Source organism: Apiotrichum porosum (genome assembly GCF_003942205.1).
Source record: "Apiotrichum porosum strain DSM 27194 chromosome Unknown scaffold_18, whole genome shotgun sequence".
NCBI lineage: Eukaryota > Fungi > Basidiomycota > Tremellomycetes > Trichosporonales > Trichosporonaceae > Apiotrichum > Apiotrichum porosum.
The window spans coordinates 78999-101675 of NW_021167125.1; the positions used below are offsets into that span (position 1 = coordinate 78999).

The window sequence follows — 22677 nt, forward strand, 5'->3', positions numbered from 1 at the left end:
CGGTCGAGGGGCGTATATATGGAATACAGAGTAGTGCATCCTCTAACGGTCGTCTATACTGAACTATTAACGGGTCTACTGAATTACTGAGCAGGGTGTACTGAGCTGGGACTGGGGATCAGACGGGCGACTTGTCCGTTTCCTTTGTCTCCACCTCTTCGGTCGTGGCCATCTTGTCGTCCTTTTCCTTTTCGTCCTCGCTGGCCACAGCAGTCGCCTCTCCACTGGCGTCGTCGGAGGGCTCGGCGTCGCGGCGCCGGTTCAGGGAGTACGACTTGGTACACAGTGTGAGCTGTGGTGTGAGCCTTTTAGCCTGCCTTGGAATCATGTAGCTTACGAGGAGGGCGGCGAACAGGAACGCGGCGCCGACGACGAAACACATCTACACAACCTGTCAGCTTGTCTTGGCGACCACGAAACCCAGCTGAACCCACCTTGACGCTATCCGCAAACGCCTCCAGCACCTGCGTGCGCGTCTCGCCCTCGGGCAAGTCGTGCAGGGCCTTGTACCCCGTAGTGCCCTCTGGGACCTGGAAAACGGTCCCGTAGCCCGGGATCTTGACGAAACGCTGCCTGATGCCCGTGTTAAGGATGGCCGTGAAGATGGCCAGCCCGACCGTCGCACCGAGACTACGCATGAGCACCCACGTCGACGTGCTGGCCGCCATGTCGCGCCACGGCATCGCGGCCTGGATGACGAGGATGGGCGGCATGAGGGAGATGCCGACGCCCACGGAGGCGAGGAGCAGCAGGCCCTCCTGCGTCGCCATGGTCACTGTAGCCGTGAAGAACTGGTACCATAGCAGGTAGGCGACGGCGGCGATGGCGTACCCTATCCAGACTAAGGGGCGGACGATACGGAACCGCGAGGTGATCTGCCCTGCCATGACGCCGAACACGGCGCTGCCGACCGCGAAGGGCAGGAGCTGGAGACCTGCAGAGAGCGCGCCCGAGCCGCGGACCTGTGGGGTACTGTCAGATTGACACTCGCTCGCAAGTCGGTAAAGCAACACTTACACCCTGGAAGAACTGGGGCAGCAGGTATCCCGCCGCGACGAACATGAGCGACTGGAAAAACGACCCGAGCATGAAGAACAGCGGGGTACGCGTGCGCAGCATACGCTAAGGTAAGGTGGACTTGTGTCAGGTATAGCTCGATGAGAATGTATCTTGCCCGTGCACTCACTCGAGGCACGATGGCGTTGCGCTTGGTAGTCAAGAAATGCACCACGGCCAAGAAAAGCACCACACCGCCCGCGGCGATGACGGCGTACGCTCCCGGCACGCCGAAGCCGTTATCCGCCGCGGTGGAGAAGCCAATGATGGTGAGCGCGGCGCCCACGATGATGAGTGCGCTGGAGGCCTTGTCAGCTCGAAAATCGAAGGATGTGAGCTGGCAGCTGGTACTCACAGGCCCAAAAAGTCGAATGTACGCCGCACCTCTGCGAACGTCGTGTGCCTTGAGCGGTTCAGCTTGAGCGTGAAGAAGAGGAGGACGAGGGAGATGGCGCAGCAAGGGATGTTGATGTCTGCCGAGGGTCAGACTTGGGATTCTTGTAGGACCCTTTTTTGCACTGAACTTACAGAAACACCATCGCCAGCTGACACGCTCAGTCAACAGGCCTCCCAGCACGGGCCCCAGGACAGAGGCAAAACCGTACGCGACACCGAGGTTTCCTTGGTACTCGCCGATTTTATGCAGCGGCACAATGTCGGCTGTGAGGGAAGGGTCAGAGTTGGGTTCAGGCATCGAGAAAGCGCGTATAGCACGTACAGATCACAATGGTCCTGTTACCGTCAGCTACACGCACGCACGCAATCCCCACTCGCAGCTCACGTCATGCCCACGATCGAGCCGCCGCCAAGACCTGCAAACGCGCGCGCGACGATCAACCTGTGCGGATACCTTGTCAGCTGTCATCTGGATAGCGGGACTGCCACATCTGAGGACACTCACCACCTGATGTTCTTGGCTGCTCCGCAAAAGGCGCTAAACACCAGCATGATGATGATACTGGCATACAGCATCGGCTTGCGCCCAATGATATCTGTGACGCGGCCGTTGATCGGGGTCATGATGGTTTGCGCCAGGAGGTAGGACTGGGAGGGTTAGGTCGGGGTCAGGTGTGGTCATGTGGAGACAAGTGTCTGCGAAGAGACACAAAGGTATACTCACTGTGCCGACCCATGAATACTGGCTTGGTGTAGCGCCAAGCTCGGCCGCAATGGTTGGCAATGCTGTTGAAATGATCTGGAATCAGCTGTCGTCTCGTTATTTGTGGCCTCACTGTTTGATCCAAAGCCGAAATGAACGCTACCAGGCCAAGTCTGCGCGTTTCAGTAAGAGGTTCTTAAGTTCTCAGTCCACATGCGTAAGGGCCCTGGATACATACGCTGGCATGACGAGCCACATGTTGTTTGGCGGCAAAGGTTCTTCCGCGGTGCCACTGCCCGCTCCTTTCGCGGTGCCACGGGTGGCAGTGCGCGCTATCGGCACCAGGGGCAGGGCAGGTGCATTGCGGTCGGTATCCACATCGACGACAAGGGCGTTGACGTTATCCAGCTCCCCAACGTCGACGGGGACAACAGTGGAGTGAGAACCGGCGGATCGGCGCCGGTCGCCGGAACAACTTTTGCGCTCCTCCACCTCTGTAACCGCTTCCACCAGCGTTGGTGGTGCCGAGGGGGTATCAGTCGTACTGACGGTAGCCATCGTGAGTCACTTGGTCAGTCTATGGGCAGTTCTGCAAAACATGGGAAAAGAGGAGTCGCTTTTGTACAAAACTTCGGTCTGTCGGCGCCGTCGCCCATCTCCGGAGCTCATGGTCGCTCAACTCCGCTTTTCTGGCTTCTATATCCGGGGAGGAAAGGCGGGCGCTGGGAGGGTGGGGCCGGAAACTCGCTGGGTGGTGGCGCGGGTGTAGCGAGGAGTAACGGAGATGACCTAGTCTGGACCTTGCAAGTGAAAGGGTCTGCTGGAATTAGGAGGATTGGAGGATGAGTGGAGCAAGCGTGTTGAGGGATGTAGCGTCCGCACGTCAACGGCCAGCACCGACATATTTCTAAGCCTCCACACCAAGTTGCCATTCTGGAGTCGAATCACATCACATGGGAGCGAGCACTCTGGTATTCATCGCGCTTGTATTGCAAAAACGGCGAGATGCGAGTCGTTTATTGTCAACGGCCGTGGCCTCGTGGCCTAATTAATCACTTGTGTGGCGCCTGGGGGTCACCAATATCGGTTCCACGTGCCAAGCTGGGCTGCGCTGTCCACTAGCCACTGGCTCGACGGCTCGGTACGAAGTACCAAGCACCAACACCGCAATCTGCACATGGCGACACGATATAAAACGGCGATAGAGGCATATCTGCATCTGATAAGCCGGCGGGAGAGCCCGGGTGTGAAAACAGAATATTAAACCACGGTGCAGAATTTAGCGCGTTGGATGGGAACCTTCGTACCGTTTGCTTCCTGACGGGCTTTATGCAAACTTGGCCATACCCCCATCGACCTTCATGGCCGTACCAGAGCAGAAACCACCAGCCTTGGAACTGAGGAACAGCGCAGCGGACGCAATCTCCTCGGGCTGCCCGTATCGACCGAGAGGGACGCCAGCGACAATCTGCTCGATTTGCTCCGGGGTGTTGACACGGAGCATCTGGGTATCGATGGCTGAGCAAGTGTTATCAGCCAGTGTCGGTTTCTCGAGGACTGTACTCACGTCCTGGACAAATAGCATTCACTCTGATGCCCTTGGGCGCAAACTCTTGCGCAGCAACCTGCATGAGGCCTCGAACGGCAAACTTGCTGGACGTGTATGCGGAGAAGCCACCCATTCCCTCGAGCCCGAACTGGGACGAGATGAGGACCACAGCGCAGCCTTGACCGCCCGAGGGCGACGCAATCATCGCACGGACGGAAGACTGGAGGCCGAGGAAGACTGACGAAGGTCAGTGGTGTGCAAGCGTGTGTCTGGAACAACTGCAGAATCTTGATCTATTCCTAGTTGAACTTCCTGTCCTCCGCCTACATGGCTCTGCCCTTTCAGACCCCACTCACCTCCCTTGGCATTCACAGCAAACGCGTGGTCCCAGTCCTCAATCTTGGTCTCGAGGATACCACAAGGCGAGGCGCAAGTACCAGCAACCTGGGCACTGATGTCGAGGCGACCCCAACGCTCGACTGTCTGGCGAACATACTCGTCGTGAGTAGCCTGTTGAGTGACGTCGCCAGCGACGGTGAGGACCTTGCCCTGGTGCTCGACAGGCAGGCGAGCGACCGCGGAAGCCAGGTTGGCAGGGGCGAGGTCGACGATGGTGACGCCTTCTGCACCGGCGTCGAGGTAGGCCTTGGGTCAGCATGTGTGCCACTGCCCTTGCAGGTTGTGGAATGTGCATTCCTGGGAAGGGCAGACCACTCCGTCGGAACCGCTAGTGTCTCTGGTACGAACCTTTGTGATGGCCGAACCAATACCCCCGGCTCCACCCTGCTCCGTCAGCTGTAACCGAGAATTTCAAGAGATGCTTACCGTCACGACACAGACTTTGCCCTCGATGGAAGTAGACATTGGCCAAGATGCGCAATTGAAGGGGTTGTTGACCAATGCAACGACAAGGCAGGCGCGTGGAAGTGAGTGCTTCTCAGAGAAGAGGCGTTCGGGATGACGTAATGGCCTCCGGCCCGTCGAGACACAAACGACGTTCGACCATGAGACTGCGTTCAGAACTCTCAGGTATGCTAGAAAGGAACTGGCCTTGGACAGAGCAAGGGGCAATCAAGATAGGTCCCACTAGCTACGGTACACGAGGCGTAGGGCCAGCTCCAGTATGTAAGTACTAATGGGTGACCCTCCCGCGCCTGGTTCTGTCCTACGCACGGACCACGACCTCATGTTGGCCTGCTGCTTGCCATGCAACATTTGACTCTCCTTGCAGTTGACATGGACATGAGAATACTCACTGGCCAATGGGCAAATGAATGTCGTCCGCGAGTCATCGATCTGCCACACGGCTAGATTGACAAAATAGCCGCGATAGGACCATCGGGCAATTCGAGTCGGCTGATAGGCTCCCCGTGTCGAGCCGTCAATCATGTCCCGCCTGGACCGGACCAGACCCACCCACATCCTCCTCTCCAGCGTTCCATGCATCTCTATCCCACCCATACCACCATGGCTCACCTCACAGCCGCACCTGCGGACCTCCTCAATGCGTTCCTCACCACCACCACCCAGGACATTATCCCCCTGACAGCCGCGGGCGTCGCGTCCGGCTGCAAGGTCTTTGGAGCGGCCATCCTGCGCAAGTCAGACCTCTCGCTCGTGGTGGCCGCTACCAACACCGAGACCGAGAGCCCACTGCTCCATGGCGAGATTACGTGTATCCAAAAGTTCTACTCTCTGCCTGCGGACCAGCGTCCGCCGCCTGGTGACTGCGTTTTCTTTGCGACCCACGAGCCGTGCTCGCTCTGTGAGTTCCAAGGTACACGGGCAAAAGACTGACCTGCCCAGGCCTGTCAGGGATCACATGGTCCGGGTTCGACAACCACACTTTCCTCTTCACGTACGAGGATACCCGCGATGCGTTTGCCATCCCACACGACATCAAGATTCTCGAAGAGGTAAGCACTATTCTTCCCGAGGGGCGTGGCATGAGCTGTGGAGCCTTGCGTTTGAATTAACGTTCTTCATTCAGGTGTTCAAAGTACCGGCCAAGGGAGAGAGCGAGGCCGACTACACCGCTCGGCCACTGTACAACAAGTCAAACGCGTTCTGGACGGCCCGCTCTGTTGCGGATCTCGTGGCCGAGCTGCCCGAAACGGACAGGGCAGCCGCGCAGAAGAGGGTTGCTGACGTCAAAGCTCAGTACACTGGTCTGAGCGAGACGTACCAGTCAAGTAAGGGCAGTGCGGGTATCCCACTTGCGTAGTTCCGAACATAGATGCGAGCGCAGGGACGGAGAATGCGGGATGTACTGTAACTGGTCTACGGAGCGGCGAACATAACGCCATGTCAAGTTGAGACGGAATACCAGGACCACTAAGGAACACATGGGATACTAGGAACACACGACAGTCTTCGTTCGAGCTAGTAGCTGTACCTTGCTGCGCCGGACCCGTGGTCGCCGCGGAGATTGGGCCCCATGGCCCCGGTAACCATCCGGAGAAGTATTGTGGGGCCATGGGGAGATGATTCTTGAAGGACCTGGTGGGCAAGATCGTCGGTTAATCGTCGGGACACCGGGCTTGAGCGAGCACGAACACATAACATATATATGGGACCGCTGAGCGAAACACTGAAGACTCTTCCCAAGGAGGTCATATCCCCCCATCGCAACGTCATGTTTATCCGCACGCCACTCATATGCCTAGTCCTAACGCTTGTGTCTGGGCTGGCCACAGCCGCCCCGGCAACCAAGTCGAGCAGCGTCACCGCCACAATCCGCCCTTCGACCGGGAAGAACTCTGTCAAGATCGTGGGTTTCCAGAACGGCACTGTCGACTCGTTCTTGGGCATTCCTTTTGCCGAACCTCGTAAGTATTGTCAAACGAGAATGTACTTGCTCACCAGGCAGCTGTTGGCTCTCGCCGTTTCACCCGCCCCCAGGCCAAGGTCTACCAGTCGTCGGTGCTCAACGCCACTACTCTTCAGCCTAGGTGTATGCAGCAAGGCGGTGATGCGACTGCTCCTGGCATGAGCGAGGACTGCCTCACTATCAACGTCATTACCCCTCACGGAGCCTGCGGTAGTAGCAAGAAGCTGCCTGTCATGGTGTGGATGTGAGTTTGGTTGAACAAGCCAGGGCTAAACGACCAGCTACGGTGGAGGCTTTGTCAATGGCTCCGCTTCTAGCTTCACCTTCCCCGACCTGCCTGCCTTTGGCATTGAGATTGTGAGTGTATTCTCCGTCTCTCCCCCTTTGCTGATCTTCTCGCAGGGCAAGCCTTTCGTCCTCGCAGCCGCCAACTACCGCCTCGGCATGTTTGGTTTCCCCCAAGGCGCCGATGCAGTCGCCAACAACGCCGCCAACCTTGGCCTGTATGACCAGAGGCTCTCTCTGGAATGGGTGAAGCACAACATTGCGTCGTTTGGGGGCGACCCAACCAAGGTTACTGTCTTTGGAGAGAGTGCTGGAGCGATGAGCATTGCGACACACATGCTGAACGAGACCCAAGACTTGTAAGTGGTATGGCCCAACAGCGGTCAAGCTGACGCCTGGAGGTTCCGGGGCGCCATCCTCCACTCTGGCGGGCCCAACTCGTCACCCCTCTCGCCTACCACCATCCACTGGGCCGGTGCCCAGAACATGACTGCACAGAACGCCGGGTGCCTTTCTCCTAACACTACCAACCTTGGTCAAAACATGACCACGTGGGAATGTCTCAAGACCGTGGACGCCAACCTCATCATCTCGGCCAGTAAGCAGATGATGAGCTCGGCCCAGTACGCAGGCGTGTTCCCTTGGTCGCCGAGTATCGACGGTGTGTTTGTCCCTGAGCTTCCGTCCAAGCTCTTGAAAGAAGGCCGGTTTGCTCGCATGCCGTTCATCTCTGGTAACTGCCGCGACAAGTGAGTTGGAGAGTTGGTCCTGAAGCTCCGCTAACAAGAAAGGGGTACAGTGTTCACTCCCTCCGCTATCAATGCCACCAGTGGACCGGCCTTCATGCACCGCTGGTACCCACAGGGGGTCACCGATGATGTCCTCAACACTCTTTTGGCTCACTATCCAAACGACCCAGCCAATGGAAGGTGATTTCGGTGACGGGGCGCTGCCAGTGGGTCGTACATACTGACACATCTCAGCCCGTACGGCACCGGTAACGAGACATTTGGCCTTGATCCCAGGTACGTACCCTGAACTACATGCGACCTCAGACCTAACACCACTGCCAGCTTTAAGCAGTATGCGGCCCTGTTGGGCGACCAGATCTTCCAGTCACGCAGGCGGTACCTGCTCCGCACTCTTAACCAACACAAGTTTACCAATACTTGGGCGTTTGAGTTCCGTGCCAACGAGACGGCTGCGCAAGCGACGTACCGTGGTGGTGAGTGCAGCTGGCCAAGGCGCTCGGAGGCAGCTATGCTTACTGGCCAGTCGCCCATGGCTCAGATGTCTCATACATCTTCCTCCAAGCCGCCGACGTGGCAATGTCTCGTGAAATGATGGTGTACGAGTACGTGAACCCTGAGGGACTGTTGGGTATCACTGATATCACTGACACTCCAGAATCAACTTTGCCTATGACTTGGACCCAAACGGTGCCGCCAAGACGGGAAACAGCTCCCTCTACTGGCCGCAGCACCAGTACCCGGCCAACAAGAACATTATGCGCATGGATTCGGGCAACTTTACGCTTCAGCAGGATACCTTGCGCGAGGACCAGATGATTGTGTTTGACGACCCGGCCATCAATGTGGCGATCCAAGCTTGAGAAAATAAGAAGCCTTTAGTGCCGTTCGGCAAAGTCTGAAGTTGGTGGCGCCACTAGAGCGACGAAAGTTAAAGGAAATGAATCACCGTGAAATGACAAAAAAAACCCCCCGAAATTAGTTGAATAATCTTTGCCGCTTGTTGGGTCTACAGTCTTACCACAAGAAGCCAAGCCGACGACAGTAAGTACATAGTCAGACGTTTACGAGTATCTAGATGTTTGAATTTGAAACCTCTTTGGTTCAAAGCGATCAGTCTTGGTCCCGAGGGTGTTTTTTTTTTAAGCCCGGAAAATGGGAACAACCTGTTCAAGCTGCTCTCAACACCGCCCTCAAAACCAAAAACAGAGCGCAGAACGCATGCTTATCGCCACCTCGTTTCGATCGAGGGATCTCCAGGTGATCACAACAGTGGTATGAGCCTGGCGCTTTCCCACTAAGCCATAGCGATGCCGATGGAAGGAAAGGAGATATGACGGGACGAGATGGAGCGTTTCCCCGATGCCACATCGCCTTCTGCACCGACCCGGCTACGGCTTCAGGAAGGTATGTAGTTTGTTTTCCATTTGTGGCGATTGTAATGAAAGATCTGATGTCAGAGTGTATACAGCGAAATGTGTGGTTGTGCGTCCCCTTTGCTCGAGGCCGTGTGACAGCGAGACCATGTCGGCCCTTCCAGTTCCTTTCGAGCGACTCGTGCATCGATACTAGCTGATTGTGTTCAGCCCTGCAAATCGCAGAGGCTACCGAAACACTACCACGGTCTTGTCTGCTTCTCTATTCATTGCACGTTGCCGTACTTGTGCTACAGAGCCGCAGCATGTGCCAAAGACCAGCGGTGCGAGGAATGACCACCCACCATCGGAACATTGTTCGGGTGCCGGACCGAAGGCCAAAACAGTGTGCCACCTATATCCACCGTTTATACTCTTGCACCCATCCTTCGCCATGCATCTGCGCAGTCGATTAGGGCCACATCACCACCTAGCGTCACCGCACGCCCATGCTCGCGCTGCTCAGCCACGGTCGCTCATGCTCGGGAGCACGGACGGAAGCGACCCGCGGGGCCACCGGTGGGGCCTCACCCTTGACGTGGAATGTTTGGACCGAAATGGCCCGTCTTTTCACCGATGTCGGGGCGGGAACCAATAATCGCGACTACATTTCCTCCTCCTCCCTCATCCATCTCCACATCACTGCTCTCACACTTTCCCCACACACCCACCACCTGCGGCCATGGACGACGAGCGGTACAGCGTCCGCGAAGAGCGACGCAGCAGGAAACAGCTCAGCTGCGCTGGTGAGTGGATGTTTGGCGGACCAGACGTGGGCAGGTGGGGCAGACCACGCTGCTCCGACGCAACGCCGAGATAGGACCCCAGCGGTTGTCACTCCGTCGATCGGACGCTGTGGATGGAGTTTGACGATGCCGTCCCGGCTTCCATTCCATGTTCTGAGGTTACTGCCATGGCCCCTCATGATCAGGGCATGGGATCTACTCTGTCTCCGTCTCCACAGTCACCACGTTCGTTGTTGCTGACAGGGCAGAATGTCATCGGCTCAAGCTCAAGTGCGACCGGCAAGTGCCGTGTTCCAACTGTGTTCGCCGCGAATGTACCGATTTGTGTCCCAACTCGGTCCGCGTTAAGAAGAAGTGCGTGTTGTGCCCTCGCGTGAACAACTGCGGCGGGACGCGCAGCTGCCTTGTCGATGAATGCCCCCCACCTCCCAGTCACGAGGCTGACCCCACACAGCAAAGCCGACAACGATGGTGCTGTCGTCAGCGAGCTCCGAGAACGTCTCATGGCCATCGAGGGTCTCCTCTCCAATCTCGGACGACGAGGAAATGCCAGTGGTAGCGGCAGTGATCGGAGCGAGAGCCGAGACCGCGGAAGGGATGACGAGAGAACCCGTGAGAGGGAGAGGGAAAGGGAGAGGGAAAGGGAACGAGAGAGGGAGCGCACACAACGCGATCGTGGTCACGACCAGCACCACCGTGACCATGAACGTCGGCGAGACGATGACGCGTCACATGGCAGGAGCCGCTTGGACCGCGATGTTCACCGCTCTCAGTTCGACTATCGCCGCTCGCGCTCACCATCGCCTCGCTTCCGCGGCATGGTCGGCGCTTCGCCTCGACAGTTACCGTACGCTGGTCCCTCGAGTCAAGCTCTGGAGCACATGCGCGACCCTCGCGACGGCCACCAGTACCCGACATCTTTAGACCGCGACCGTGCCCCACGCGACTTCTTGAGGCCAAACCTTGGCGTTAGTTCCAGCGCTTTGGACAGGTCCTCTCCGCGCGACCCTGGAACTGGTACATCCTCGCACGACAGTCCGCGCGACCACTTCCGCTTCGCGTACGATGAGCGCACACCATACTCGGCCCCCAGCACTGAAGAACGTGCAAGCTATGCCGCGCCTGTGAACGACGAGAGTTACGGCACGCTTGTCATCGACCAAAGTGGGCGAAGCAAGTGGCTCGGTCCAACGGCGGGTACCGAATGGTTGAAGAATGTGAGTGATGGCTGTGGTCTGTCCCGCCAGAGCCAGCTCAACCATGGCATACCTCTGCTAACATTCGCAGCAAGAGCTGTCAGAAGATAACACTCCACGCCGCTCGCGTTCCCCCAGTCCCCCCTCTGCCGAGGTCAACGCCTACGGTTTCCCCGAGGAGAGCATGTTCCCGTTCCCAAACTGGGGCCCACCGCCAACCATGGAGACCATCATGTTCCACCTCCCACCCCCAGACGAGGCTGTGGTTTTGATTGACGCATACTATCGCAACTATGCTTGGAAGTGAGTTTTGCGCCGCGTGTCTCAGCTAACACATACAGCCACGACGTCGCTCCGCGCCGTACCGTCCAACCCCTCTTTGACCGCGCATATGACACGAGTAGCGGTGAACCCCTCGCGCGCCGCGTGCACCCTCAGCAACTTGGCCTGCTGTTCATCATCATGGCCATGGGAGCGCTGCACAACCCCGACCTCCCACCACATGATCCCAGCGCAGAGCACCTTTTCGCGGCCGCGCGGTGGAGCCTAATCAAGGGCGACTTTGTGGGACACAACACTGTCAACGGGTTGCAGGCTGTCGTGAGTTACCTCATGCCATAGGGCCCTCAGCTGACGCCCAGGTCATCATGGCACACTACCACCTCGAGACCGAGAAGGGCCGCAACGGCGACAGCGCTTGGCCACTGTGGGGTCTCGCCATGCGCCTGATCACTGCCATGGGCATGCATCGCGACGGCGCGCGGTGGAACCTCGCGCCCGACTTGGTCGAGGAGCGACGCCACGTTTTCTGGGAATGTCACACCATCGACGTCTTCCAAGCCAACTGCTTCTCGCGTCCCTCTGCCCTCCGTCCAGAGCACATCGACACCGAGTTTCCGTCCCAAACATGGGCCGATGGACCCAGCGGGCTCAAGTCGTTCCGCACCCTCAAGTTTGAGCTTGTGCGTATCTCTGGGGCAGTCCTCGACCAGGCAATGGATGTCCGCCCCACGCCGTACACCACCATCGCAGCGCTGTACGAACGCCTGTGTGCGTTTGAGCGCCAGATCCCCTTCCACCTCCGCTGTCGTACCGCCCTCATCGCCTTGCCATCGGTCTACGCCGATGCCGAGAGCGCGACTCGCGACTCGCCCGAGGTGGCGCGCGGCAACCTCCATCGCACTTTCCAACAATTCACACTCGCGCTCAACGTCTCCGAGACTATTCTCTTCCTTCAACGACCTTATTTCGTAAAGGCGCTGCAAGAGGCCCCGCAAGATCCCACCCGCTCAGCCTACGGCAAGTCGTACCTCGCGGTTGTGGAACGGTGCAACGTGCTCATCGAGGTCGTCGGCGGCCTTTACGAGCTCTACCCGACCGTCACGGCTCGCCACTGGTTCTTCTGGTACCACCTCTTCACGGCCGCCGTGTGCATTGGTACGCTCGTGATCAAGGACCCGTCCAACCCGCTTGCCAACTTTTGCTTGGGCCAGATCGACCACAGTATCAGACTGTACGGTCTCGTCCTGCGTGACCACGCCATACCCTCCTTGGTCCAGAACCACCAATGGCTGCTGCGCCTGCGTGCCCGCGCTGCCGCGACCCTCGAGCACGCCCAGCCGACCGGTGCCGACGAAGACGTCGATGTCGAGCTCCTTGGCTGGCGCACACGTCTCATTGAACGCGCTCGCGTCCCCCACAGGCCAGTCACACACCCGGGTTCTGGGCACACACCAGTTGCCGCCGCAAACATGCCCATGGGGTTGGCGCCGACCCCATCCATCTCAGCCAGGTCCAATACGTCGACCTCGGCGCCTCCGCCACCTCCAGGCAGCGGGGCCATGTCCGCACCGCCGCTGCCCATGCTCAGCCCAAGCGTGACAGCTCCTCCGCCAGCGCCACTCGAGCAGGTGCTGCAGCAACACTTTGCCGCTCCAGATGGCACGCATGTGGCGCAGACGCAAAACGGAGAACTGCCGACCGACCTTTTCGTGAGTATCACCAACCCCTTCTCTGGCACAGGACACGGGCTGACACGGATTCACAGCTGCACCAGTTCTGGGATCCCACGACGCTGACACTGGTTGGAGGCGACCAGCGTGCCGGGGACGGCAGCTTTGGTGGCCTGTCGATGGGCAACTGGTGGAACTGGGATGCCGAGCTGGCCAGCCTGGACTCGCAACTCATGCAGGCGCCTCCTGGGCCCGGGCAGGGACCGGGGGAGAGTCCTGGTCACCATGGGCAGGGGCGGGGGCATGGTGGTGGTGCTCGGGGAGAACCTCATCATGGACACGGACACGGCGGTCACGGAGGGCACGGAAGTGGCAGCCATGGTCACGAGAGGGAAGGTGGGATGCGGGGTGGAGGGATGGGGATGGGTCAGTAGAGATGATACATGCAGCCAGCGCGTGCAGCGATCTCAGGAAAGCGAGCAGAGGATTTGTCATGGGGCCAATCCTACTTCAGCTTGTAGGCAAAGAGCGTGACCGCCGCGAACGAGCCTCCAGCGGCGGCAACGGAGCCGTAGAAGAGGAACCCGAGGGTAGCGACGCTGAAAACTGCCATGAAGAAACAGTACACCATCACCAAGCGGAGTCGTCTTGACATCCGTCAATCAATATTCAAGTATTGACGCAGCATATAGCGCATAGCACCACTTACCCAAATAGATCTGGTCCTTCCAGGAGGTGGTTGGAGTCTGCTGGATTTGCTGGACTTGGTTGGCGTGCTGAGACGGGACAGGCGCAGCGGTGGCGGGGAGCTGCGGACTGGTCGCTGTCGAGGTCGACATGCTTGCCTTTGACACTGTCAGTGCCCGAATGCGGAGAAGCGAGGGGACAGTCGGCAGGGATGGATGGATGCGTTGTACTCACTGATGGTAGTTGTTGAAAGGGAAGAGTGGGAAAACGGAAAACAACGGGCGCTGGTACTGGTGTAGTACATGTCACAGTGCGTTTCGGGTTGGCACGTTTGGAGGTTGACGTCAACCTCACCGTGTGGCCATCTGGCACAGATGCGCGCTGGTCGCATTCTCCACTCTCCATATGCATGCCCAGGCCGTGCTCATTTGTTCTCCAGAGGTATACCTGTACAAAGACGCAGAGTTCCTTTCAGACTGGCCAGTGGTTGCATGTCCTTGCCGAGCCACATTGTGGTAGAGGCGCCAAGTCGCCACCGAACAGCAACTCGGCCACTGATGGCTGTACCCGCTGGCTCAACTTTCTGGCCTTAGTTGACCAGTTGCATCCTTGTTCCCCTGCTCCTACAGCTGGTCTGGAAGCATAGACCAGACCAGACCATCCTTCAGGCCATAGGCGATACAGGCGAGAGCAAACTGTCGCGTGGCCATCAGACATCGCTCTGTTCAATCCACTGGACCGCTGCAGTACACACAAGGAGCCCACCATCTCAACGTCCACTTGACGACGAGCCAGACCTGTCATCCCTGACAGTCTCACAAGCTCACAGCCTTACGCGAGTGCACATGGACGCACCACCCACAGCCCACTTAGCCTGCATCGTGGTCAGTAGATTGAGGGGTGGGGACATGCCAATGGTCTGCATGCTTGAGGGCTGAGCATGTAATAATACTCATTGGCCTATTCCTTGCACGAGATGACAACAAGGACAAAGAGGGCGGCAAGGGCGAAGTACATTCCACCCGCGCCAAGCTCGCCGATGGCGACCATGATGGTGGCGCCGAGAGCAAAGGCAACGGTGAGAGCGGCCGAGATTCCCAGGATCCCTCGACGTCCGTCAGCCAACATGCACGTATGCGCGCAGAACGTAGCATAACTTACAGATGGTCATTCCGGGAGGGTACGTGGCGGGGCGGCGCGCGGGGCCCGACCTGGTGGTGCTCGCGAGCGTAGAGGTTGGCACTTGGGGGGCAACCGCGTAGCCGGGGATGGATGTGCTCATCTGTGCGGCCAGTCCTCTTCTGTTCAGTCAACTGGACCGCTTCAGCGAAAAAAAGCGAGCATGCCACCACATCACCATCCACTCGACGACGAGCCAGATTTGGCAAGCATGACAATCTCCCAATCTCCCAGCATTGCACTGATGTGAATGGATGCGCTACCACAACCTCTTCGTATCCTGCATCGTGGTCAGTAAATTGAGGGATGGAGATATGCCGATTGGTCTGTAGAGTGGGTCAATGAAGCGCATGCATCCAACTGATGGATCCTTAAAGCCACATGCATTGACGTGTTAACGCGACAGGATGTAGCCGATGAACAAGAACGACATCGCGACACCAATAAGTGCCGCCTTGCTGCCCTCTGCCGAACCTTGAGACAGGGCAAGGACAAAGGCGAACACGAACACGAGCAGGACCACGTAGGCGATCGCGAGCATGTCGCGGGTGTCTTGACATCCGTCAACAACGGTCCAAATGTTGGCGCAGCCCGACTCACGGAACGAGACAGCACACACGGTCTTATACTCCGGGCTGGCAGCGACCTGGCCGGGTGCTGGTCCCAAAGCAGGCGTCGACGTTGGTCCCACCAACGCTTGGCCGCTGATGGTGGGAGGAGGCGACGAGAGAGGCTGGGAGGAGGCCATGCTGTGGCTGTCAGTGATGAGTGAACCCCGTGCCCGAATGGCGAGGCAGTCGCGTGCAAGGGCAAGGAATGGTTTGAGGGATGGACGAATGCGTTATACTCACAGCCTGGTTTGTTGTAAAAGGAAGTGGGAAGAAGGAAAGAGCGGGCGCTGGTTAGCTGGTTTGAGTGTTTGCGCCTGGCACAGGCATTGGCGGTTGACGCCAACCGTGTCCTGTGGCCTGTGGCACCTCTATACGATGACTGCTGTTTCTTTCCAGTCCATGCAGATGCCGAGCCTCTACTCATTGCGATACAACTCTATACGTACCCATAGAGACACTCTTTCCCAATGTCCACTGGCTGCATGTGCTTGACAAGCCGCCCTCCGTTCAAAAGGCCGGCGAGTTGCCACCGAACCGCAACTGGCAACTGGCCAACTGGTGCGCGGCCAGTCCTCTCCTGTTCAGTCAACTGGACCGCTTCAGTAAAAACGAGCATGCCACCACATCACCATCCACTCGACGACGAGCCAGGCCGGGCATCCCTGACAGTCTCACAACCTCCAGCATTGCCCAAGTGTGCATGGATGCACCACCCACAGCCCACTTATCCTGCGTCGTGGTCGATGGATTGAGGGATGGAGGAATGGGGATGGGTTAGTATGAGACATGACGAACATGCGTCCCAACCGTTGGGAGACTCCATGCATGAGCGTCTAGAGTGTCATGACGCGAACAAACCACATGCACATTCCCATGCCGATGAGAGCGGCGAGGCATCCGAGCGAGGACTCATGAGCAAGGGCACCCACGAAGCCAAACAAGCAGACGAGGACTCCAAACATGCCGACACCAACGATGTCGCTTTTGTCTTGACATCCGTCAACAAAGGTCCAAATGTTGCCTCAGCCCCGACTTACGGAGGGAAAAGCCACCCACGACCTTGTACTCGTCCATGGAGACGGCGGGTGCGGAGATGGAGACGACCGTAGGAGTAGGGTTGGCCGTAGGAGTAGAGGTGGGCGCCTCAAGGCCCTGTCCGGCAGTCGTAGGAGGTGGAGAGGGGGGCTGCTGCTGAGAGGATGCCATCATCTGTCGCAGTCAGTGGATCCCGTGCCCGGATGCTGAGACGGTTGCCCAAAGGAGGCTGGATGGACGCGTGATACTCACCGAAGATTTCTGGAGCAAGTAAGGTGGAAGAAGGAAACAAATGGCAGCGGTGGGTTATATCTACCGTACACACTCTGTTTCGGGCGAGCAATCTGAGGTTGACGTCAACCTCACTGTGGCATTGCACCTCTGTGGCCGTCGTTTCTTTACGTAGAGTCCTCATGCATCTACGTACAGTCCTCATGCATCCCTTGGATGTGAAGCTCTAGACATTAACATAGAGACACTCTTTTACAATGGCTACGGACTGCATGTGCTTCACAAGCTGCGCTCCGTTCAAAAGGCGCGCGATTTGCCAAAGAACTGCAACGGGCCCAAGGGCAACTGGAAATTTTCTCGCTTTCCCCCCCACGTATCCATGCTTGTTCCCTTCTACCTTACAGCTGGGATGGAACAACCCACTCTATCAGGTCTCCCCACCTTGCAAGCTCACCAGAGTGGACGAGAGTGCACTGGTGACCAAGGCAGAACACCCTTTTCCCTACCTCGTGGTCAGTCGGTGCGGGGTGGAAGGGTGGCGAAGGGATTGTGCGGCTGGGGGATGAAGTGACATGAAGAGTGCAGTGTCTCGGCGCCCCGGTCAATGTCAGAGTATCTCTTACAGATGACGCTGCCGCCAGGCAACTGGTTCTGAGTGCAGGGTTGGAGCGTGGGCTTGCTGACCGATGTGGTTTGTTGACGTGGACGGGAGGAAAGCAGACCGCATTCGATGACGGGAGGTGGCTGTCGCGGGGGAGTGGAGTCCATGGCTCTGAGCAACTGTCAGTTCCAAAAAGGCGAGACCGTGACCCAAAGGGCACAGGTTGGATGGATGCGTGATGCTCCTCACTGCTGGTGGATGAAATGGAAAGAGGATGGAGGAGAATGCAAAACACGGCTGTGCTGCTTCAATTTCAGCGGCGTGTTTCGTGTGCGTGCGGGTGTGTGTGCGGAGCCAAGGCGGTGGGGCCGTCTCTATTCGGAGCGCGCAAGTGCTGCGCATCCCGCTTGCAAACTCTGCACACGATTCATAGCCGCACAGCATGGCTGCATCGTCTGTGCTCCTGTACTGTACAGCTCCGGATCGAGAGATAAACGCGTGGTTTCACTAATCCCCTAAGCGGTACACCATCTGTTTGGGGATTTTTTCAAGAGGAGCCTCTTATTGCTAAACCTGGCCGCGGGCCGTGTTAACCGGCACGGGACCACCCAAATCCGCCTAAACTCACGTCTCGCCCCTCCATGTCGCTATACATTGCGCATTGTTGTCGCAGGACCTCGAAGCCGTCATTATCAACCACACGAGGTGCCACTGCGACTGCGGATGGTTGAGCCAAATGGTGCCTGGCTTGGCAGTGGCAGTGGCAGTGGCCGTGGCAAATGGAACTGGGAGTGGCAAGGAATCGCCTGGCCACAAACATACAAAATGGCATATTACAGGAGGATACACAGATACAAGGACCATATGAAACAAAGTTGAGCATTTTCTGCAGGCCGAAACGAGGCGGCAGGCCTTCCATGGCGGCCATTCTCTTGATGGAGTTTCGGAAGTCAACTGAAAGTCAGCTCAAGATGATAGGAGTCACGCACTTGAGCCTTTGGCGAACACGGAAAGTTGGGTTCGGCTTGCTGCCCTCTACCATGCGGAAGGCCTCCATGCCTTGAATAGCGGCGCGCACTTGGGACTCAAAAGCCTTCCATTCGGGTTCAACGTACACGCCTTGTTCGAGAATGAGCCTGGAGGCACGGAACAGGTAATCGGTATGGGCGATGTTGGCATCCAGGGTGGCAAGCGTCTCGAACGTCATCTCGCATTCGTAACGATGCCAACTGGTTGGAACAATACCGGCGTATTCGAGGTCGGCTATGTCGTTCAAGTGCGAGGCAAGTCCAGCTGTACAGTAACGTCAGACAAGTGTACATCAATGGGTAGCTGAACGAACGCACCGATGAGTGTCGAGTTGCGAAATGTCCAGCGCTCGAGGGGTTCTCTGAGTGAATAGGCCTGCTCGCAGGCGGCGTGAAACGCAACCGTGCTGATAGGCGACTCCAGGCCGAAGTCGCATGCCGTGTTGAGGCTTACAACCAAGTCCATGTCAGACCGACGCAGTTGACCCAGGATATGCCAGGCCATCTTGAGCTCGTCTCTAGTAATCTATCCGTTCAGCAAATAAACAATGGGCCACTTGGTACGTACCGACTTGGTTTCCCCGTTCTCGTACCAATAGAACTTGCGAAAGTAGAGAGGCACCTCGGATGGCTTGAAGCGGAACGGGGGAGTTAGGTTGGTAGGGTGGTAGGTTTGGGGCGAAGAGATGGGGAAGATGAACGACACAGTTGGGGTGGTGACCTCGCGACCAATAGCAGGTGCTTGAGAGATGAAGAAGTCGTATCTGCATGGTGGGTCAGGGGAGACGGGGATGAGAGGCGGGGATGAGAAGGACAAGGACCCACCTGTAGGGCCACCACGGGTATTCGCTCCACAGCGCAACGGTGTAGTCAACAGGGCCGGTGACGGGGACCATGCTTGCTTAAATTCGAGCAATCGTATGATTCTGTTTGAAGCCGTGTGTGTGTGTGAGGTGGGCGAGCTGGATGCACAGACAACAGAGAGTATGGGATGATCGGGTGGCGACTGAAGGTGCCTGAGGGATCACCGCTTCTGGGTGTGCATGTTGCACGCCTAAACAAAAAAAGGCGTGAGCGCGCGTGAGCCCGACGGCGGCCTTTGACGGTCGCACGCCTAGAAGTATTGGGGCACTGGCGATCCGGCTTCGGATATATCTGTCGGTATATCCGATGAGCTGATAACCCACCTTCACAACAGCTCAACAGAGGATCACAGGATCACAGTCGAGGATCACCGCACCCACTTTTCCATCTGAGCAACGAGGGCAGTTCCTGGAGTCTGAAAATTGTCAGCGACACTCGGGCTCACTGCCATGGACCAAGGCGCGCTGGCAGCACCGCCATCAAACATGTCTCAAAGAGACCCCCCCTCTGCAGTTGTTAACCCGTCGGCAAGGGCACCCCGAATCCCCATTAGCATGCCTCCCTCGGATAGCCCCGATCGTCACAGACGGCTCCAAACGACGTCACTGTACCACTGTACCACTGTCCGTCCCCAGGACGAGTAGTGTATGCCCCACAAGAGTGGGAAACCAAAACGTTAAGTTCAGTCTAAGGGAGGGGAGTGGCTCCCGCGTCTCATCCAAGTCTCAACCTCACCTGGCACCACTGCCGATGGCAGGCCGCTAAGGTAGATTAAGCGTGCCCAAATGTCTGAAGCGAAGACTACAGCATGTCAGTCAGTGGGATCAAGTTTAGGGAGGCGAGCTAGATGTACAATGTTGGGCCTGAAGCGGAGAGTGAAGTGCCACCGACCCTACACTAGCCCGACACAGCCAAACCCGGCAAAATGAACAGATTTCGACGACAGCCTTCAGAAGTGACACCGATTGGACACACTGCACATGTCTTCCAACTGGGAGGCTTTATTAAGATTTACAAAGTCTGCAAACTATGCCTGGGCCCCTATGTCTGGCTGACAGGACTCGCAGGCAACATACCACCGACGCCGAAAACTCCAGGCAACATCGGGGACATGCCAATCCCCCAAAAGCCTGTGACTCAAGCTTCTGTCACTCAACCAGCATTGCCCTCCAGGCTATTCTCCACCTCTGACCACTCGCTATGCTTCGGCGGCCTGCTCTCCGTTGTCCTGTTCACTCGCAAACCGAACAGCATCGCTGGAAAGCGACGTACTCGGCGAGATGGCCGAGCGGTCTAAGGCGCTGTGTTAAGGTTGTTCCTCTCTCTTCTCGAAGAGCATGTCAATCCGCAGTCTTCGGACGTGGGTTCGAATCCCACTCTCGTCATCAGGGGCTTCATTGTCTCCCGAACCATCCTTTTGGCGGTCTGGAAGGTTGAATGGACGATGTGGAAAGAGAGGAGAGGAGAGTGTGGGATGGTGTGGTGATGGCGGTTGGCGATCGGCGCCACTTTCGGAACCAAATCACCCCGCACACGGTGCCAAGCGCGGACCTCCACCGCAGCGCGTCACAACCCTGGTGCATATTCGGTGCGTCGACGACGACTTCTTCTGTTGAGTCTCCCCAACCACCACGCTCCTTTATTGCTTCTTGCTGCGTTCGCCAGTATGCCCACCCTCCCCATCTGGCTCGCACTCCTCCTCGTCGGCGTGCCTGCCGCGCACGTCCTGATCGCGCCGTACACAAAGGTCGAGGAGAGCTTCACCATCCATGCTGCGTACGACGTGCTGAGGTATGGCTTTGCGCCGCGTGCGCTTGAGATGGTGAGTCCAGGACAGTCAATGATGACGAGCCATGTTCCTGTCCAGCTGACACAGCAATCTCTCACGTATCGCTGCTCTCTCCCTTCTTCAACTGCGTGCTTTACCTCATCACGCGCCCGCGTCGACCACCAGTGGGACCATCGTACCTTCCCCGGCGCTGTCCCCCGCTCCTTCCTTCCTCCTATTCTCCTTGCGGTGGTCTCCTGGCCTGTGGCGGCCCTCGCCAACCTGGGAGGCATTACACGTACCTCGGTGGACGTGCAGGTTCTCGGTAAGATGACTGCTGCCTTTGACCTGCAGCTGACACGCCAGTCCGCCTCGTCCTTGCGTTTGCCTTCTCTGCATCGTACGCACACCTCGCCCGCACCATTTGGACTCGCTACGGTCCCTCCACGGCCAAGCTCTTTGTCATCATCTCCCTCATTCAGTTCCACGTGCCCTACTATGCCGGCCGCACGTTGCCCAACTTTACTGCCTTGCCCTTTGTCGTGTTGGCCGTCTCGCTCGTCCTGCGCGGCCGCAACTTTGCCGGAATCGCCCTCATGACCGCTGTGGCGACTGTGGTCCGTCTCGAGCTGGCGCTCTTTGTCGTGCCCCTTGCGCTCAATCTCGTCATTATCCGTCGTATGAGCCTGCTCAGCGCTCTCGCTGCCGGCGTCGTTGGCGGTGTGGGATCTCTTCTCGTGGCCGCGCCGATCGACTACACTCTCTGGGCACCCGTACTCCCGCACGAGTCGCTCCCGGGCTTCACCCCCACCTCGGCCCTCTGGCCCGAGTTGTCTGCCATGATCTTCAACGTTGTCGACGGCCACGCCGACGAGTGGGGCGTCATGCACGCTACGTTCTATGCCACTTCGCTCGGCAAGATGCTCGCGGGCGCCCTGCCCCTCGTCAACGGCGGTATCCTCTGGGCCATCGTCCTTGCCATTACGGGAAACAAGGACTCTGTCATCTCGGACACGAACCTCCAGCGCTGTGTGGGCGAAGTTTCGCGCGTGTTTGGTCCTCCCGTCGTCGCCCTCGTCGGCTGCCTCACGACCGTTGGCCACAAGGTGGGTTGAGTTTTTGTGTCGCGCCGGCGTCTCGCTAACGCACATGTTGCAGGAATGGCGCTTTATCGTCTACGTCATGCCCATCCTCAACATTCTCGCAGGCTCCACCGCCTCGGCGCTGTGGTACATCCCGCACCGTGCCGGCCGCGTCGTCACGCGTCTCGGCGTGCTCGCCCTCCTGGCTATCACGCTCGCCGTCACCGCGTTCTCCACCTACGTCTCGACGGCAAACTACCCGGGCGGGCAGGTATGGACCACGCTCAACACCCTGGCCATCCCCGAGGGCTCCACTATCCATTTCCCTTCGTACCCGCTCCAGACCGGCGCGACGCTGTTCACATTCACCCACGCGTCGGCGGCCGCCTCGGGCACCTCTGGCGCCCTCGCGTTCCCGGCTCAACAGTCGCCGACGTGGGTCTACTCCAAGAACGAGGACGTCGCCCTGCTCACGCCCGCGGGCGCGTGGGCCGCCGACATTGACTATGTGATCACGCACAATGCCGCCAGCTGGATCTCGGGCCACAAGGCGTACCGCAATGGCGAGCTCATGTGGACCGAGGTCGCCAACATCGGCGGCCTGAACGGCGTGAGGCGCGGTGGAAAGTACTTCCTCGAGGTGGCGTGGGGCAAGAAGCTGTCCATCCTCAAGAGGGTGGACTAGAGGGACCTCGTGCTAGTAGAGGTTGATGA

The 22677-nt window shown here is 58.1% G+C and overlaps 9 protein-coding genes and 2 non-coding genes across 11 annotated transcripts; 4 read left to right on the forward strand and 7 right to left on the reverse strand.

Annotated features, from left to right (window-relative positions):
• Positions 1-118: 118 nt before the first annotated feature.
• Positions 119-2713, reverse strand: EHS24_003678 (uncharacterized protein; the record flags this gene model as incomplete). The annotated part of the gene is made up of 12 exons (XM_028619333.1): positions 119-382; positions 435-962; positions 1018-1122; positions 1187-1355; positions 1412-1529; positions 1585-1716; positions 1775-1788; positions 1838-1894; positions 1958-2100; positions 2177-2251; positions 2289-2328; positions 2394-2713. The coding sequence occupies 12 exons, from the start codon at positions 2711-2713 to the stop codon at positions 119-121; spliced, it is 1965 nt and encodes a 654-aa protein (XP_028472202.1).
• Positions 2714-3482: 769 nt separating this feature from the next.
• Positions 3483-4568, reverse strand: EHS24_003679 (uncharacterized protein; the record flags this gene model as incomplete). The annotated part of the gene is made up of 5 exons (XM_028619334.1): positions 3483-3673; positions 3723-3941; positions 4061-4349; positions 4452-4487; positions 4530-4568. 5 exons carry the CDS (start codon positions 4566-4568, stop codon positions 3483-3485), a joined length of 774 nt encoding a protein of 257 aa, XP_028472203.1.
• A 603-nt stretch (positions 4569-5171) lies between these two features.
• EHS24_003680 (uncharacterized protein) lies at positions 5172-8431 on the forward strand (the record flags this gene model as incomplete). Its single annotated transcript, XM_028619335.1, has 13 exons — positions 5172-5469; positions 5520-5620; positions 5695-5896; positions 6371-6532; positions 6574-6778; positions 6816-6891; positions 6937-7178; positions 7221-7568; positions 7611-7748; positions 7803-7844; positions 7893-8044; positions 8095-8173; positions 8227-8431. 13 exons carry the CDS (start codon positions 5172-5174, stop codon positions 8429-8431), a joined length of 2250 nt encoding a protein of 749 aa, XP_028472204.1.
• A 363-nt stretch (positions 8432-8794) lies between these two features.
• EHS24_003681 lies at positions 8795-8880 on the reverse strand. Its single transcript has one exon. It is a non-coding gene; the product is annotated as a tRNA-Met (tRNA).
• Positions 8881-9665: 785 nt separating this feature from the next.
• EHS24_003682 (uncharacterized protein) lies at positions 9666-13311 on the forward strand (the record flags this gene model as incomplete). The annotated part of the gene is made up of 6 exons (XM_028619336.1): positions 9666-9729; positions 10189-10946; positions 11017-11228; positions 11267-11525; positions 11567-12916; positions 12973-13311. 6 exons carry the CDS (start codon positions 9666-9668, stop codon positions 13309-13311), a joined length of 2982 nt encoding a protein of 993 aa, XP_028472205.1.
• A 71-nt stretch (positions 13312-13382) lies between these two features.
• Positions 13383-13716, reverse strand: EHS24_003683 (uncharacterized protein; the record flags this gene model as incomplete). Its single annotated transcript, XM_028619337.1, has 2 exons — positions 13383-13483; positions 13587-13716. 2 exons carry the CDS (start codon positions 13714-13716, stop codon positions 13383-13385), a joined length of 231 nt encoding a protein of 76 aa, XP_028472206.1.
• An 808-nt stretch (positions 13717-14524) lies between these two features.
• On the reverse strand, positions 14525-14846 carry EHS24_003684 (uncharacterized protein; the record flags this gene model as incomplete). Its single annotated transcript, XM_028619338.1, has 2 exons — positions 14525-14670; positions 14726-14846. The coding sequence occupies 2 exons, from the start codon at positions 14844-14846 to the stop codon at positions 14525-14527; spliced, it is 267 nt and encodes an 88-aa protein (XP_028472207.1).
• Positions 14847-15137: 291 nt separating this feature from the next.
• EHS24_003685 (uncharacterized protein) lies at positions 15138-16563 on the reverse strand (the record flags this gene model as incomplete). The annotated part of the gene is made up of 4 exons (XM_028619339.1): positions 15138-15295; positions 15344-15492; positions 16222-16342; positions 16392-16563. The coding sequence occupies 4 exons, from the start codon at positions 16561-16563 to the stop codon at positions 15138-15140; spliced, it is 600 nt and encodes a 199-aa protein (XP_028472208.1).
• A 1608-nt stretch (positions 16564-18171) lies between these two features.
• EHS24_003686 (uncharacterized protein) lies at positions 18172-19145 on the reverse strand (the record flags this gene model as incomplete). The annotated part of the gene is made up of 5 exons (XM_028619340.1): positions 18172-18175; positions 18211-18514; positions 18568-18775; positions 18818-19013; positions 19075-19145. 5 exons carry the CDS (start codon positions 19143-19145, stop codon positions 18172-18174), a joined length of 783 nt encoding a protein of 260 aa, XP_028472209.1.
• A 1242-nt stretch (positions 19146-20387) lies between these two features.
• On the forward strand, positions 20388-20498 carry EHS24_003687. The gene has a single exon. It is a non-coding gene; the product is annotated as a tRNA-Leu (tRNA).
• Positions 20499-20779: 281 nt separating this feature from the next.
• Positions 20780-22648, forward strand: ALG12 (dolichyl-P-Man:Man(7)GlcNAc(2)-PP-dolichol alpha-1,6-mannosyltransferase; the record flags this gene model as incomplete). Its single annotated transcript, XM_028619341.1, has 4 exons — positions 20780-20935; positions 20990-21206; positions 21248-21987; positions 22040-22648. 4 exons carry the CDS (start codon positions 20780-20782, stop codon positions 22646-22648), a joined length of 1722 nt encoding a protein of 573 aa, XP_028472210.1.
• Between the last annotated feature and the right edge of the window lie 29 nt (positions 22649-22677).